The sequence below is a fragment of the Ranitomeya variabilis genome, chromosome 7 (assembly GCF_051348905.1).
Source record: "Ranitomeya variabilis isolate aRanVar5 chromosome 7, aRanVar5.hap1, whole genome shotgun sequence".
Lineage (NCBI taxonomy): Eukaryota > Metazoa > Chordata > Amphibia > Anura > Dendrobatidae > Ranitomeya > Ranitomeya variabilis.
The window spans coordinates 179790153-179808189 of NC_135238.1; the positions used below are offsets into that span (position 1 = coordinate 179790153).

An 18037-nucleotide genomic window follows, 5' to 3' on the forward strand; every position below is an offset into this window, starting at 1 on the left:
CAGCGATGTCACCTCTCCACTGACAGTGATGTCACATCTCCACTGACGATGTCGCCTCTCCACTGATAGCGATGTCACCTCTCCACTGATAGCGATGTCACATCCCCATTGACAGCGATGTCGCCTCTCCACTGACGATGTCACTTCTCCACTGACAGCGATGTCGCCTCTCCACTGACAATGTCACCTCTCCACTGACAATGTCACCTCTCCACTGACGATGTCGCCTCTCCACTGATAGTGATGTCGCCTCTTCACTAACAGCGATGTCACCTCTCCACTGATAGCGATGTCACCTCTGCACTGATAGCGATGTCGCCTCTCCACTGACAGTGATGTCACCTCTCCAGTGATAGCGATGTCGCCTCTTCACTACCAGAGCTGTCACCTCTCCACTGATAGCGATGTCGCCTCTTCTCTACCAGAGCTGTCACCTCTCCGCTGACAACATATAACCCTGGTAGGAAGATGACTTCTCAGCAAACTGCAAAATGATAATTACAGTGAAAATCTAAGTTTCTATAGCTTCAAAATAAAAACCATGGACACTTTTTATTTTACAGACAGGGTACAAAGTGCTCTATTTTTGCGTACTGTCCTGTAATTTCTGGGAGATTGGTGACCCTGCAGCGGAGCACAGTTCTGTATATAGCGCTGTCCCAGCATCTGTCCTCCTACATTTATTGCACATAAATGTGCCAGCGGCTAATAACCACGATATTTATTCCTAGTTATAACCAGTGGTCTAATGTGGGATATTATTAGCACACAGTGCCTGCCACACCGCACACAGCGCCTGCCACACCGCACACAGTGTCTGCCACACCGCACACAGCGCCTGCCACACCGCACACAGCGCCCGCCACACGGCACACAGCGCCCGCCACACCGCACACAGTGTCTGTCACACTGCACACAGTGCCTGTCTCACACTCACAACTTGGACTAAGGAGTCGGACTCGGACTCCATTCTAATGCACATGCGCAATTCATTGAGCTGTCTGAACTACATTTCCCATAATGCATCACTGTGAGTAATTCACCTGCGACTTCAGAAACGCGGGTCGGGTCACTGTTTGAGTCCTGAATCTTTCGTGCTGCGCTGAGGCTGATGCTGGGGGAAGGTGAAATAGCGGATACCGCCCGCTCCTGTCCCCTGAGCTGCGGTGTGTGAGAAGCAGTGTGGGGGCGACTCTTGCTTGTACTTTTCGGCGAGTAGAGGGCGGCTGTCAGATTGCAGGTCTGCGCTGTTGGTGTGCACTGTAGTGTAGCATTAGTGGGTGCAGAGGAGTGCACTGTAGTGTAGCGTTGTGGGTGCAGAGGAGTGCACTGTAATGTAGCGTTAGTGGGTGCAGAGGAGCGCACTGTAGTGTAGCATTAGTGGGTGCAGAGGAGCGCACTGTAGTGTAGCATTAGTGGGTGCAGAGGAGCGCACTGTAGTGTAGCGTTAGTGGGTGCAGAGGAGCGCACTGTAGTGTAGCAGTAGTGGATGCAGAGGAGTGCACTGTAGTGTAGTGTTAGTGGGTGCAGAGGAGCGCACTGTAGTGTAGCGTTAGTGGGTGCAGAGGAGTGCACTGTAGTGTAGCGTTGTGGGTGCAGAGGAGTGCACTGTAATGTAGCGTTAGTGGGTGCAGAGGAGCGCACTGTAGTGTAGCATTAGTGGGTGCAGAGGAGTGCACTGTAGTGTAGCATTAGTGGGTGCAGAGGAGCGCACTGTAGTGTAGCATTAGTGGGTGCAGAGGAGCGCACTGTAGTGTAGCGTTAGTGGGTGCAGAGGAGCGCACTGTAGTGTAGCAGTAGTGGATGCAGAGGAGTGCACTGTAGTGTAGTGTTAGTGGGTGCAGAGGAGCGCACTGTAGTGTAGCGTTAGTGGGTGCAGAGGAGTGCACTGTAGTGTAGCGTTAGTGGGTGCAGAGGAGAGCACTGTAGTGTAGCGTTAGTGGGTGCAGAGGAGCGCACTAGTACAGCGTTAGTGGGTGCAGAGGAGCGCACTGTAGTGTAGCAGTAGTGGGTGCAGAGGAGCGCACTGTAGTGTAGCGTTAGTGGGTGCAGAGGAGCACACTGTAGTGTAGCGTTAGTGGGTACAGAGGAGCGCACTGTAGTGTAGCATTAGTGGGTGCAGAGGAGCGCACTGTAGTGTAGCGTTAGTGGGTGCAGAGGAGCGCACTGTAGTGTAGCAGTAGTGGATGCAGAGGAGTGCACTGTAGTGTAGTGTTAGTGGGTGCAGAGGAGTGCACTGTAGTGTAGCGTTAGTAGGTGCAGAGGAGCGCACTGTAGTGTAGCGTTAGTGGGTGCAGAGGAGCACACTGTAGTACAGCGTTAGTGGGTGCAGAGGAGCGCACTGTAGTACAGCGTTAGTGGGTGCAGAGGAGCGCACTGTAGTGTAGCAGTAGTGGATGCAGAGGAGTGCACTGTAGTGTAGCGTTAGTGGGTGCAGAGGAGCGCACTGTAGTACAGCGTTAGTGGGTGCAGAGGAGCGCACTGTAGTGTAGCATTAGTGGGTGCAGAGGAGCGCACTGTAGTGTAGCGTTAGTGGGTGCAGAGGAGCGCACTGTAGTGTAGCAGTAGTGGATGCAGAGGAGTGCACTGTAGTGTAGTGTTAGTGGGTGCAGAGGAGTGCACTGTAGTGTAGCGTTAGTAGGTGCAGAGGAGCGCACTGTAGTGTAGCGTTAGTGGGTGCAGAGGAGCGCACTGTAGTACAGCGTTAGTGGGTGCAGAGGAGCGCACTGTAGTACAGCGTTAGTGGGTGCAGAGGAGCGCACTGTAGTGTAGCAGTAGTGGATGCAGAGGAGTGCACTGTAGTGTAGCGTTAGTGGGTGCAGAGGAGTGCACTGTAGTGTAGCGTTAGTAGGTGCAGAGGAGCACACTGTAGTGTAGCGTTAGTGGGTGCAGAGGAGTGCACTGTAGTGTAGCGTTAGGTGCAGAGGAGTGCACTGTAGTGTAGAATTAGTGGGTGCAGAGTTGTATTTGGTACTTGGGAGCCCAATGGTGCTGTAATAGTGAGGTAGGAGAGCCATCTGCATGGTATAGTGATGTAACTGGTAGTAGATGTGGTGCAGGTAGTGGGTCCACATTTAGGGGTGGTATCTTGGGGTCATGGTGACGTTCTGCACCCCCGGAGGACGCCCAGGTGATGAATGCCCCCCATGTAAAGTCCCCAGGGTTAGGGATAGAACAGAGACCCTCCAGTAATTTGTAATGGAGAAAGAGAAGATCGGGGACGCTTCAGAGGAGAGCAGAGAGGGGGAGAAGGATGTGGCTCCTCCTGGAGAAGATGGGAGGACGGGCGTTGGGGGCCAAGCTCAGTGCAGCCATGAAAATATGGAGCGAGTGTCCAGTCCCCATGATGTTACCGAGCTGCACATGGAGCCCCTGATGCTGGTGGTGCGAGAGATGGAAAGTGAACTTACTGCAGAAAAACACAATGAGCCCAGAGGTGGCGGAAACTCAGCCGGAGGTAGATTGGAGTGGACAGAACCAGGCTCAGGTGGCCACGGTCACACGGAAAGGAATCGTCAGCGTCATGGTCAGGACGTGGAATACGGGCATTCAGTTACTACTGCAACCGCTGGTATAGAGCGGGATATGGGCGATTATGCTGGTGTTACCAAAAAGGTTGTCAGGAGGCCATTAGTCTGTAATGGCAGCAAGGACTTAAAGTGTGGAGAAAGTTTTCTTCTCCAAAGAGACCCAAGGACAAGGCCGTTTGATCATAGTGAGTTAGAAGGCGACGTGGGAGATGTTGAGAATGAAGACCTGGCAGAAGAAAGTGGAGACTGTCATCCAAAGGAGCACAAAGCTGGGACGTCTTGTGAGAAATCTCCAGACACTTCCTGCTTGGCGGCGTCCTGTAGTATTGCAGATTATCCATACGCCGACTTCAGCACAAATGAATTCATTGTGATGTGCGACTTTGCTGCTGCTGAGGATACACAGGTACGGAATCAAATCTAGAATCTTCCTTTTTTTTTTAAATTCCTTAAAGGGAACCTGTCACCCCCCCAGGCGTTTGTAACTAAAAGAGCCACCTTGTGCCGCACTGATGCTGCATTCTGACAAGATGGCTCTTTTAGTTCGGGTCCCTGGCACTGCTGCAATAATCGCTTTTGAAGTTTGTCCCTCATACCTGTGAAATTGTCCCGGGGGAAGGTCTTTCCCCCCCTAATCCAGACGCCTCCCAGCCGTCACTCATGGCCTCTGCGCTTCGGGCGCCGCCTCCTCTTCCTTCATTAGCGTCCCCAGCACCTGCGTTGTTGTTTTTTTTTCGGGCGTGCGCAGTTGTGCTGCCCTTCGAACTTACAGCGCAGGCGCTGGAGACGCTAATGAAGGAAGAGGCAGCGCCCGGCGCTCAGAGGCCATGAGTGACGGCTGGGAGGCGTCTGGATTAGGGGGAAAAGACCTTCCCCGGGATGATTTCACAGGTATGAGGGACAAACTTCAAAAGCGATTATTGCAGCAGTGCCAGGGACCCGAACTAAAAGAGCCACCTTGTCAGAATGCAGCATCAGTGCGGCACAAGATGGCTCTTTTAGTTACAAACGCCTGGGGGGTGACAGGTTCCCTTTAAGTGGTTACTTTATCAACTTTTTAGACACATGATATTAAAGGAAACTTGTCACCAGTTTTGTCATATAACAACTAAAACTATCCCCTTACTCGGCGCCTGTGCTGCATTCTATAAATGGTAATATAACCCCCTGACTCTCCGGATACACCCCAAAAACCTTGTTAAAGGGAACCTGTCACCTGAATTTGGCGGGACCAGTTTTGGGTCATATGGGCTTGGTTTTCGGGTGTTTGAGTCACCCTTTCCTTACCTGCTGGCTGCATGCTGGCCGCAATATTGCCTTGTGCAGGCGTGTACTCCGGAGGACAGAGAATGAACTTCAATCCAATATTGCGGCCAGCATGCAGCCAGCAGGTAAGGAAAGGGTGAATCAAACACCCGAAAACCCCGCCCATATGACCCAAAACTGGTCCCGCCAAATTCAGGTGACAGGTTCCCTTTAAGTATTCCCTCGCTGTATGGAAATCGGGTCAGTGCGGTCTGATGAGTGTGGTTTCGGGCCTCTCCGTTCCTCACCCCGACTGGTGCTCGCCGTCCTTTTTCTTTCTTTAGTTGATGTGGAAGACGCCTCACGTCACCCACATTGCCGGGCAAAATTTTGCACCTGCGAACAGAAATCGCAGCTCGTGCCTGTGTACTATGCTCTGCCCTACTGCGGCACTCGCGCCCTTATGTTTTCAGCTGTGCCCGCAGTAGGGCAGAGTATGATGTGCAGGCACAAGCCGCTATTATTCAGTCGCCATGACAGCACCACGAGAGAGGGGATCCGCCCTTCCGGGACAGGAAACCTACAGACATAAAAAGGGCGGCCCCTCTCTCCCGCATCATTTGGTTTCCTGTCCCACTAATGATAAGGAACGTAATTTTCATTCTTTAGATGTAAGAAGGTGCCTTAAGTATATTTCAGCTACAAACCTGGAAAAAAGGTAATTCCTTATTTGTATCATTTCAGGGAGTTAGAAAGGGATTTAGGGTATCTAAGAACACACTAGCTAGATGGATCAGGGAGGCGATTTCTCTAGCTTATTCGGCAGGAGGCATGGAAATCCCAGAAGGTATAAAGGCTCGCTCCACTCGAGCCGTGGCTACATCCTGGGCGGAGAGATTAGAGGTGTCGGTTGAAGACATATGTAAGGCGGCCACATGGTCTTCTCCATCTACTTTCTTTAAACACTATAGATTGGATCTGGGTAGCTCCTCTGACCTCACGTTTGGGAGAAGGGTGCTTGAAGCAGTTATCCCTCCCTAGTCTTTTTTTACTTCTCTGAAAGTCTCTCGTGGTGCTGTCATGGCGACTGAATAAATATGTAAGCTACTTACCAGTAGCGGTGTTTTTTCAGGAGCCCATGACAGCACCCTTATATAACCTACCCTTTTCTCGTATGGGTCAACACTTTCTTTTCTTTCAAGCCCTAAGTTTACTCACGGGGTGAATTGTACCACATTTTAAGTTGATTATGTGCTACTAACCAAGGAGGTCCCCTCATGCTCTGTAAACCAACTGATGCGGGAGAGAGGTGCCGCCCTTTTATGTCTGTAGGTTTCCTGTCCCTGAAGGGCAGATCCCCACTCTCGTGGTGCTGTCATGGGCTCCTGAAAAAACACTGCTACAGGTAAGTAGCTTACGTATTTTCTGCTCGCAGGTGCAAAATTTCGCCTCGCAATGTGGGTGACGCCAGGCGTCTTCCATGTCAATTAAAGAAGGAGGGAAACGAGCAGCAGCTGGGGGAAGGGATGGAGAGGCCATAAGTCACACCCATCGGACTGACACGACTTCCATACAGCATAGGAAAGTGTAGAAAGGTTTTTGGAGGGTTATACAGGGGGTTAAATAAGCATTTATGGAATGCAGCACAGGCTCTGATTAAGGGGATAGTTTTAGTTGATATATGACAAAACTGGTGACTGGTTCCCTTTAAATGGAATTTACAGTTTTATTATTCTGAAGGCTTATATTCAGTATTGCTTACATACCATGTTCTGGCGCTGATACTTTACTGTGTTTAGCGATCGGCGTGATGTCACTGCTGCAACCATGTGACCAGCTGGGGGCAGCGGAGAGGCGGCGCTGCGCAAGCAGTGGGTAAGCAATGCTGGATTTGCAATTCAGACCTTTAGTCAACCACTGTAAGGCTAAGTTCATATTTTGTGAATGGATTAGGTTAGCTTTAGATACTTCTATAACACATCCAACCTGGAGTTATCAGGGGAACGTGTCAAATTATGATGTGGATTTTCCACAGTGATGTCCAACAGCTGTCCTAATATAATATAAAAAAAAATGATGAATAGCTCACCTCTGATGTATTTCTGCACAGTAGCTGTAGAGTTATGTATCATTGCAAACACTTCCAAATCTCATCTCCCAGTGCTGTCTGCTTTCACCTTCCTCTCACACTGACTACCGTGAGATGAGATTGGAAGTGTTTGTAATGATGCATAACTCAGCTCTACTGTATCTCTACACCAGTGGTCCCCAACTCCAGTCCTCAAGAGCCACCAACAGGTCATGTTTTCAGGATTTCCTTAGTATTGCACAGGTGATGGAATTATTGTCTTTCCAGGTAATGCAATTATCACCTGTGCAATACTAAGGAAATACTGAAAACATGACCTGTTGGTGGCTCTTGAGGACCGGAGTTGGGGAACACTGCTCTACACAGTAGTTGCAGAGATCAGTGAAGACAGAAGGGCGTGTTCTTTTCTCTTCTACACGACGCTGCCTGCTTTTGATTGGTCAACCTGATGTAGGTTAACAAGTACACGCTCCCAGAGACAATATCTAGTAATATCCAGCTGAACTATAGCATAAATTGTAACTTAAATTGAATAAGTTAATATCTCCACAATGGAGAGCAGGAATTAAAAAAAACAAACAAACTTTTACTCGGCTCTGCAGCCACTGTTCCATGATGTGGTCAGCTTCAGATGCTCAAAACAGTGAAAGGTCCTTTTTATCTACTATGAGGGCACCCATATACTTGAATCTTCCAGTCGTGCCAGATTTTACTCAGTTCAAAAACATCACTGCACAGTAGAGCAGCTGCGGGAGAGAAGAGGTGGATGCCAGACACAGCCAGACTCCGGATGGACTGATTTAAATTGGAATAAAAAAGGTACAGCAATAGTATCAGAAAATTAGTAAGGGTCTCACCCACCCCTGATGAAGCGTTTGTGATACACACATTGGGTGTTTGGTGGGTGAGCTCCTTACTATTTTTCTGCTGCTATTCCTTGTACCTTCTTTTTATCCTCTTTTTAGGGAATCATTCTTTTGTCACCCCAATTTATATTGGCCTGTGTATCATGCTTGCGTGGTTTTGCATATATTTTATGTACTAACCATCATTATCCGCTTTTGGGCATAAACTTTTTTTTCTATTTACTGTCTTATTCTCTGTGTCATGTTAGATATATTTCTGCTTTTTAACCGTCGTCTTATAGAGTCGAATTTTAACCTATTTGCATTTGCTTTGGTCCCGGCACGTGTTATGTTTTGCTGGTTCTTGCTTCATGGTTGTGCTTTGGGACTTCCCACTTTGCAACTTCTGTTTTTAAAAAATAAATAAAAAAAGCCACTGCCAATCCAAATGATTGTTACTATCCCCACCCCCATCAAAAATGTTAAAAAAAAAAAAAAAAGGGGGAACAAATTTTCAAATTTACTTTATTCATTCATGTCTGATATCTGAATTTAGGTGAAAAAATAAAGAGGGTATGAAAACAACAAAATTTAAGTCCCGTGTATCACAAAAAAAAAAATATGCAAAAATAATTTAAATATCCAAATGAGAAAACAGTTTACAGCTCCCTAAACTGCATGTGCGAAAAACCCTAAAAATATGACTGGTCAGAAACGGGCAAATGGTCTGTCTGGTCCTGAACTGGTTAAACATTGAAAAAGTTCTGCCAAACTTATCAGGCAATAGGTGGAGATGTTACAAAATCTGAGAAAACCAAACAAGTCTAAGCCACCTTTACATTAAAATGTATGGGAATCTGTACCCATCGGGTATTTATGGGAAATCTTGTGCAAATAGTAAACCAAATTTCCGACTCCTTTTAATGTCTCAAATGATAATTAGTAAAAACATATTTACTGTAGTTATTTCATAAATAGAGGCCTTAGATTGATAGAAAATGACATTTATATTAACATTGCTAAACTTTTTTTCAGGGCTGTGGAGTCGGTAAGCCACAGTTGCGACTCCGACTCCTGGATTTTATCAGGTTTCGGCTCCGACTCCTTCATAAATGGCCAATTCGGAACAATAAATTTACTGTTGTAAAATATTAACATCGTGCTTATTCAGTTTCTCACCATCATATAAGTAATCAGACCACTTAGAGCAAAAACTATATTTATTAGAATACAATTAGAATATAGCAAATAACTTTTATAAAATTTTCTAAACTCTTGTAAGTAAATATGCAATAAACACTGTTATGCAGTTAATAAGAAGAAATCTATAAATTTGTCCTCAGAAAAAGTATTGCCTCTGTCAGATCCTCCTTCATGGATGCTCTCAAATCTGATCTAATTATTTTGAGAGCAGAGAACAACCTCTCTACACTAACTTGGGTTGGTGGCAAAGCAGTAACCACTCGGGCAACATCTCTGACAATGTCAGGATACAGGGGAATCGCTTGTTGCACTGTTATTTTTGATGAACGGTCAAATTTCTCAATTTCTTTTAGTGCACATGAAAAATTCTGCTCAAATGTACTGGCTGTGTTCTTTGATGGGGATAACTCTTCTTCTATGTGGGAACGCTTTGCGCGGTCCTTGTGATCCAAATATTTTTCGAAATTAAATTCTTCATCAGTTGATGAGGGTGAAGATGTGGCAGGACGACCAAATTCTTCTTGTTCCTCCTGACTGTTCTGCAACCCTTTCATCCTTACTGCTATTTCAAACAGAGCTTCTTTTCCTTTAGTTAGCTGTTGATCATCTAGAAGAATCCGATGCATTGGGTCTACATAAACAGCTGCCAAAAGAATGTTATTTTGTAATAGTAGCTCCTCTCTCCCTTTCATTGATGTAGCAATGCCACTTGCAATTAACCCTCCTCTTTGGGACAGGCGAAACATCAGGTTCTTCCACTCCTTGAAGAAAATACCTGGAGTTAAGTCCTCTGCTTGTAATTTTTTAGTCACTGTAAATGGGTGCTCTAGCAATTTTTCCAGCTCAGTCACCTGATTCCACTGACTTTCATTTAGCGTCAGTTGAGGGTTAGCCATGTCTACAAGAAAGGTTTTCAGTTCAACCAAGCGCTGAATCATTAAGTAAGTACTGCCCCATCGTGTGGCTTGATCAATAATTGCCCCTTTTCCAGCACGTCTCTTCAAAATTGAGTCAACTTTAGGGGTTCTGGCAACAGTAGCCAATTTTCTCACCTTGCCAATCAGTGCAGCAGCATGTCCTTCTTGCAGACTCTCTTAAAGGCCAGCTGTAGCGTATGCACAACACAGCGCATGTGATGAATGAAAGAACGTATTGACACAGTTTCAACAAGATCATCTAAACTATCATGGTGCTGTTCATCTGAAGCAACTTCAGTTTGCTCCTCAGTTACAATACTGTGTTCCTCTATTTCAAACATTTCTGTGTCTGTGGACCCAGAATGTTCTTCTAGCTGCTGGTCACTGTCATTACTCTCATTCATTAGCTTAATAGTACTTATATTTGAAGCATTGTCAGTTACGACAGAAAGAACATGCTCTTTTTTAAGTTCATAGTCTTGCAGAACCTTTTCCACCAAGACCTGGAGAAACTCACTGGTGTGATGAGCTTTGGTGTCTTTTACTGCCAATGTCCTGGTAACTATTTCATTTTTGTCACAAACAAATCGGACATTGATTGCAAAATAGTTCACTCTGTGACGTGTGCAGGCATCCATTTTAGGAAACAGAAAGCGTCCCTTGAGAGTTTTTTAAGTTCTTCCTTTTGTTTAAAAGCTTCTTCGATTACTAATTTTCTAATACTCTCTCTCTCCAGAGAAACACCAAGCTTGCGGGCCATTTCCTCATTCAGACACATAAAAGCTGGTCGTGAAAATAATGAAATAGGCACACTATCCTTTACAACAAGCTCTATGATCTGTTTTTTAAATGTATCTACTGTCATTGCCACAGTAACTTTGTCACTGACAAAATATCTTGCAACTGATGGCTGCAAAGTTCTCTGCTCCTTTGTTTGGCTGGAAGAGCTGGGCACTGGTTCATTGGTTTGGATGCAGTCTTTCTCATCCACTGCTTTCAGTACTTCTGGATGAAAGCGCTGTAAATGTCTCTTTAGATTAGAAGCTCTGGTAGGAGCATTTTTATCTTTGCCTGAATATGCACTGATCTTGGCTTCACAGCATTTGTTTTCGTCTGGATCATTTGTCATACACTGAGAGACATAATCTTTTCTATCTTGAGTGTTGGTGAAATGTTCAAATACAGCTGATTTAATGTGACGCTTCTTTGACATTCTCAGGTTTTTAATTCTGCATTCACAATCCAAATGACAATTGTTTTTCCTAAAAACAATTGTACAAAATTATTGCCAGGTGGTACAACTGATATAGTGGTCAGTAATACTGTTATTCCTCATGTACTCACAGTTAACTGATGCAAAGTTTGTTGAAAGGATAATACTTCTTACAGTCTTCCTCTTCTGAGTAGCAGCTGTGAGATGCTTGGAAGACGCACACCTAGTAAACATCTAGTCTAGAGGAGGAGCTTTACTACTAAGAATTTGCAACACATTTTCAGTTTCATACATTGTATGTAGGGGGGTTGGGGCAGCATGAGGTTAACCAAGTATAAGATTAGATAAGGGCAGTGGAGAACAGTGACACAAGAAGTAAGAAATGTCTCTATCTCCAGCAGAACTGCTTATCACTGTTGTTCATAGTTTGATAGAACATACTGTATATATTTGAGTAACATTTATAAAATTCATATGAAAGTTCAATTATGAAATATTAATACATTATTTTTAAAGCTCGAGTCAGTACAGATCCAGCTGTCAGTCAGTGCTGGGAATTTGTTACAGCCACCAATTACTATGCACTGGTGTTATCCGAGCATGCTCGGGTTCTAACAGAGTGACTTCCGCGTGCTTGAATACTATGTTCAGGTCCCCGCGGACGCATGTCACGCTGCTGTTCGACAGCTGTAATACAGGCGGGGAGTTGAACATATTTTTCGAGCACACCGAAGACACTCGGTTAGCACCCTAGCATGCTGGAATAACACCTTATTGGGGCATGTTCGCTCATGACTAGTTGACTTTAAGGCTGCCGTCACACTAGCAGTATTTGGTCAGTATTTTACATCAGTATTTGTAAGCCAAAACCAGGAGTGGGTGATAAATCCAGAAGTGATGATATGTTTCTTTTATACTTTTCCTCTATTTGTTCCACTCCTGGTTTTGGCTTACAAACACTGATGTAAAATACTGACCAAATACTGCTAGTGTGACGGCTGCCTAAATCCTTAAAGCTTTTAAAGGAAAGGCTTCCAGCACTGTCCAGCACTGAAACGCGTTAGTGAATTAAAAAAAAACCCTGTATAAGGCTATGTGCACACGATGCGGATTTGCTGCGGATCCACAGCGGATTTTTCCGCTCAGAAACGCTGCAGATCCGCACTGTGATGTACAGTACAATGTTATTCAATGGAAAAAAAAAAAGATGTGCAGATGGTGCGGAATTGCTGCGGATTTCAAAGAAGTGCATGTCATTTCCTTTGTGCGGATCTGCAGCGTTTCTGCACCCCTCCATGTTAAAAATCCGCAGTGGTAAAAACCGCAGAAAATCTGCACAAAATCCGCAGCAATTCCGCATAAAAACCGCACTAAATCTGCATAAAAACCGCGGAAAATCTGCGGCTGTGGATTCTGCCAGGAGATGCGGATTTTGGTAAGAAAATTCTGCACCTCTTTTCTTACGTGTGCACATAGCCTAATACTCTCTGGATTTTATCCTATCTTTGAGCGCAGCCCCGCACATTTTGATAATCTCCGCTTTGCCAGTATGCCTTAAATGCTGAAGATGGGACAACTCTAAGTATTATTATAACTTCATAATAATAATAATAATCTTTCTTTATTTTTTTTTTAAGTTTTATTTATTGTTTCTGTTGCTTTTTTATTTTTTGTCTTTGCAGCTGAGTCTTTCCCAGGGAGATAAGGTCTCTCTCCTTGATGCAGTGACAGCGGAGTGGTGGTGGGTTGCGCACAATGGTCGCTGTGGGTATGTACCGGCCACTCATTTGCGTGCAGTGCATGATGAAGAGGATTCTGACATCGATGATCCCTGGCAGGATGAAGAATACTATGGAAGTTACAAGACCCTGGTGAGGTCCGTTCACATTCTTTCTATACGTCTGGACACACTGAGGCCCATTACTGTCTATTTTCATTCCCTAGAAACTGCACTTGGAAATGTTGTCAGATCAACCTCGTACTGAGACTTATAGAAATGTCATAATACAAAACAGCACGGCCCTGAAGGGCAAACGGATCCTTGACCTGGGATGTGGGACTGGGATCATAAGCTTCTTCTGTGCGCAGCTGGCAGAGCCTGAGATTGTGAGTCGTTTTTCTCTACATATGATCTGTCTGGTAATTAAACAGTTTTTCCCTCTTGTAAAGTCATGACAAGTCGCTAGGGTATGCCATCGCTTCTGAACGGTGGCATTCTAATTAGTGATGAGCGAATATACTCGTTACTCGAGATTTCTCGAGCACGCTCGGGGGTCCTCCGAGTATTTTTTTAGTGCTCGGAGATTTAGTTTTTCTTGCCGCAGCTGAATGATTTACATCTGTTAGCCAGCATAAGTACATGTGGGGATTCCCTAGCGACCAGGCAACCCCCACATGTACTTATGCTCGCTAACAGATGTAAATCATTCAGCTGCGGCAAGAAAAACTAAAACTCCGAGCACTAAAAAATTCCTCGGAGGACCCCCGAGCGTGCTCGAGAAATCTCGAGTAACGAGTATATTCGCTCATCACTAATTCTAATTGATCAAACCCATTGATCCTGAGACTTGGGCTGCGTTCACATGTTGCGGCCACATTGCAAATGTTTTTGCTGCAGTTTTGTAAAATCATAGAAAAACGCTAAATTTTTGCTTCAATCGCGGCAAGGAAACAGAACACTGCCGCAACGTGTGAACACAGATGTGGTACTGCAAGAAATGTACTCCATTCACTGACTGGAGTACATTTCTGTTGTGATTTATGCCAGCGTTATGATGAATTTGCCAGCCGTGCTCTGTCACACACTCTTATTAAACTACACATTTAAAAAACAAGTTGGCGAAGCTGAGCCGGACTGGCTCAGTGCAAAGGCAGAAGATGAGAAAATGGTGCACAATATAGAAATCACTATTTTCCTTTGCCTCTGTCACTCACAAGTCCCTATTTCCAGTAGCCAATTGACCCGGATCTAGTGTCATTTCTGCTGCAGCCATGTCTACCGCACATGTCTGTGTGTCGTCATATTGTGATGTTCAAGTTCACTTCTAAGAATCAGGTGTAATTGATTGTGTTGGTTTTGTTCGACTTGATCTGCCTGTTATGCTGAAAATGAAAAAAACAAAACAAGGCACTTCTGGAAAAATAGTGGCGCACAAGTAGGAGAACCAAGTACGTCAACGGTAAGTAGAAACACCTGGCACTCGTTTAGGTGTGTTCAAAGGACATTTATTAAGCGTAATAAATCCAGAAAAAATAAGATGTTTCGAACAACACAACACCTTCATCGTGATAGAGGAAAACCGTGTATAGTAGCACCAGGTGAAGGTCTGCGGTGTCGTATTCCAAGACTAGAAGACTGTACTATACCTTTTAGCACTGATTCATCAAGACTTTTTATGGTCTATAGCAGTGTTCCCCAACTCCGGTCCTCAAGAGCCACCAACAGGTCATGTTTTCAGGATTTCCTTAGAATTGCACAGGTGATTGAATGCTTGCCTGTCCAGGTGATGCAATTATCACCTTTGCAATACTAAGGAAATCCTGAAAACATGACCTGTTGGTGGCTCTTGAGGACCGGACTGTGGAGTTGGAGTCGGTATAAAATGGACCAACTCCGATAGTATACAGTATAATAAATTGGGTTCAGTAGTTTAATGCTATAAATGTTTTCAAAATAATTTTTGGGAAAGTTATGAAATGTCCTATAAATGTCTGTTCTGTTCCTGATCTAAGAATCTCGGCTTTTAGTTGAGTTGAATCTGTGCTGCACTTTATGTACATGCTCAGTAGTGACCAGTGCTATGGAGTCGTAGTGGAGATGAATCTGTGCTGCACTTTATGTACATGCTCAGTAGTGACCAGTGCTGTGGAGTCGTACTTGAGATGAATCTGTGCTGCACTTCATGTTCATGCTCAGTAGTGACCAGTGCTGTGGAGTCGTACTTGAGATGAATCTGTGCTGCACTTTATGTACATGCTCAGTAGTGACCAGTGCTGTGGAGTCGTACTTGAGATGAATCTGTGCTGCACTTTATGTACATGCTCAGTAGTGACCAGTGCTGTGGAGTCGTAGTGGAGATGGATCTGTGCTGCACTTTATGTACATGTTCAGTAGTGACCGGTGCTGTGGAGTCGTAGTGGAGATGAATCTGTGCTGCACTTTATGTACACGCTCAGTTGTTACTGGTTCTGTGGAGTCTGTGTCAGGGAAATTGAGGAGTCGGTGGTTTGGCTTAACAACTCCACAGTCCTGGTTGCCTCTTGCTTAATTGGGGGACATGGGAGACTGAGTGTATGCTCTTGACATGAGGCAAAAAAGTAAGGAAACAATTAGTGTATATTGTGTATATGAATAAATGTAACCTTGGGGATGCACTTGTAGATGATAGCAGACTTTTGACCTCCTCCTCCCCCACCCCCTGCAGTTTTTAACCAAATTCAGGAGTGGATATATGGCTCTATTCACACATTTGTGTGTCATGGTCCAAGCAAGGATCATCTGAGTTTCCTGACCTGAACTTGACAGCCTCATATATGGTCACTCTACCTTTAATGTGACTCCAGTCCATGTGTCGCCAGGTTTTTGCATCCTAATCGAGAAGCATAAAGTAAGCTCTGTATAGCCCAATCCGTGACATTGTTTGGCAGCTTTCTGCCTACCCTGTGCATAGGCAGAAAGGTGACAATCATTGGTGAGAGACAGGGATAGACAGAGCTCATGAATATCGACAACTACATTGTCCTCTCAGTGATGAGCTCCTTCTAACAGAGTTAAGGTACCGTCACACTAAACGATATCGCTAGCGATCCGTGACGTTGCAGCATCCTCGCTAGCGATATCGTTTAGTTTGACACGCAGCAGCGATCAGGATCCTGCTGTGATGTCGCTGGTCGCTGAATAAAGTCCAGAACTTTATTTGGTCGTCCGATCGCTGTGTATCGTTGTGTTTGACACCAAAAGCAACGATACCAGCGATGTTTTACACTGGTAACCAGGGTAAACATCGGGTTACTAAGCGCAGGGCCGCGCTTAGTAACCCGATGTTTACCCTGGTTACCAGTGTAAAAGTAAAAAAAACAAACAGTACATGCTCACCTGCGCGTCCCCCAGCCTCTGCTTCCTGACACTGACTGAGCTCCGGCCCTAAAGTGAAAGTGAAAGCACAGCGGTGACGTCACCGCTCTGCTGTTAGGGCCGGAGCTCAGTCAGTGTCAGGAAGCAGACGCTGGGAGACACACAGGTGAGTATGTACTGTTTGTTTTTTTTACTTTTACGCTGGTAACCAGGGTAAACATCGGGTTACTAAGCGCGGCCCTGCGCTTAGCAACCCGATGTTTACCCTGGTTACCCGGGGACCTCGGCATCGTTGGTCACTAGAGAGCGGTCTGTGTGACAGCTCTCCAGCGACCAAACAGCGACGCTGCAGCGATCGGCATCGTTGTCGCTATCGCTGCAGCGTCGCTTAATGTGACGGTACCTTTAGCAGCAAGAAGGATAGAAATTGACCCAACATTATAATTGGGGTTTCTGCCCCCTACTTTACCCTGCACTCAAATAGGGCTGCATAGTTCTGGTGACAGATTCTCTGTAAGATATAATCTTGGCAGATAAAAATGTCAGTCGTGTGATGTGGCCCTTTTTGTTCAGACAGTGACCACAGCAGTTTGTCACCCACAGGTGTATGCAGTAGAAGCAAGTGAGATTGCGGAGCAGACGGCCAAATTGGTAGACGAAAATGGATACTCGAACATCATCCAGGTCCAGTGTCACAGGGCAGAAGAATTGCAATTACCTACTAAGGTTGACGTCCTTGTGTCTGAATGGATGGGAACTTGTCTGCTGGTATGGTTTAAAGCTTTATTCTTTTTAGCATCTGCATTTTAATTATTTGCGGTCATTCTTTATTTACCTTATATTTCTAATACATTCTCATGCTTGTCCAAGATGTTTTGTACTAATATTGCTGCCTCTTAACTTGTCAAATCTGGTCTGGGAAACTAAAATATAATTTCTAATATGGACATAATGCTGTCTGCAGTGGTCACATAAGAAGGTGCTGTTGAGGTTATGCACTATTCTCCTTCTCTTACCCGGCGACCTGATTCCAAGTTTTCCTTCTGCAGTTTGAATTCATGTTGGAGTCGGTTCTCTTAGCTCGTGACCTGTGGCTGGAGGAAGATGGAGTGATGTGGCCCAGCTCTGCGCGGGTCCACCTAGTGCCGTGCACTGCTGACAAAGAGTATGAAGCAAGAGTCCTTTTTTGGGATTCTCCTTATGGCCTAGACTTTAGTGTCTTGAAGTAAGTGTCATAATAACATCTACATAGATAATAAGTAAAAAAAAAAGCTCCAGGAAGAATGAATTACAATGAAGTACTGGTACAAGATGCAAAGAATCACAATATTCATACAGCTTAAAAACTGTTAGTGTAAGCTCCAGTGCTAAAGAATATTTCTGTAAATCTACTAAGTTAAAACTCCTTAACTATCGCCCCATAGACTATAAACTTTGGAACCGTCCGCATTATATTCTGCAGTGGCGTTCTAAAACGTCACTTCATAGTCTGGCAGCTGCTCAAGATCCTGCAGCTGCTGGGAGCCAGATGTCAGGCACAGCCGGACTCCACATAGAGAAGGTAGATATGGTTTATTACAGTCTTTCCCTTCCTGATTGCAGTGTATACAGTGCAGCTAGCGCTGACAGCGCTTTCTCCTCATGACAGAATGATCAGTGGGTTTAGGCTACTAAACGCTATGCAGCCAACAGGCTGAATTTGCCCTGCAACTGGGGCTAATATTCCAGCCCCAGTTACAGGAGAAATCAGATAAATATATATATTTTTTTAATTAAATGTTGAAATACATTATGGTCTTTTATGGGGCAGGCACAATGGTTAAAAAAAATAAACTAAAGCTGCTGCCAAATCAAAGCTTCGGAAAAAAAAAAAAAGTGTCCAGAAAGAGGAACAAATTTTACAATTATTTATGTGGTCATA

The 18037-nt window shown here is 45.0% G+C and overlaps 1 protein-coding gene across 4 annotated transcripts in view; it reads left to right on the forward strand.

The window, feature by feature from the left end:
• The first annotated feature begins 1058 nt into the window (after positions 1–1058).
• The window catches only part of PRMT2 (protein arginine methyltransferase 2), a 36857-nt gene continuing 19878 nt past the window's right edge, over positions 1059–18037 (forward strand). For 2 of the 4 annotated variants that reach the window (XR_013217756.1, XM_077272400.1), the window contains exons 1-5: positions 3057–3936; positions 12725–12913; positions 12987–13148; positions 16720–16884; positions 17166–17341. Coding sequence is in view for 3 of the 4 variants with exons in the window: in XM_077272400.1 (XP_077128515.1) it covers positions 3199–3936; positions 12725–12913; positions 12987–13148; positions 16720–16884; positions 17166–17341 (1430 nt within the window). In the remaining variant the exon portion in view is untranslated. Of the gene's footprint in view, positions 1686–2417; positions 3937–12724; positions 12914–12986; positions 13149–16719; positions 16885–17165; positions 17342–17540; positions 17663–18037 lie in introns of those variants that run through there. The other 2 variants (XM_077272401.1, XM_077272402.1) reach the window with 2 other exon arrangements.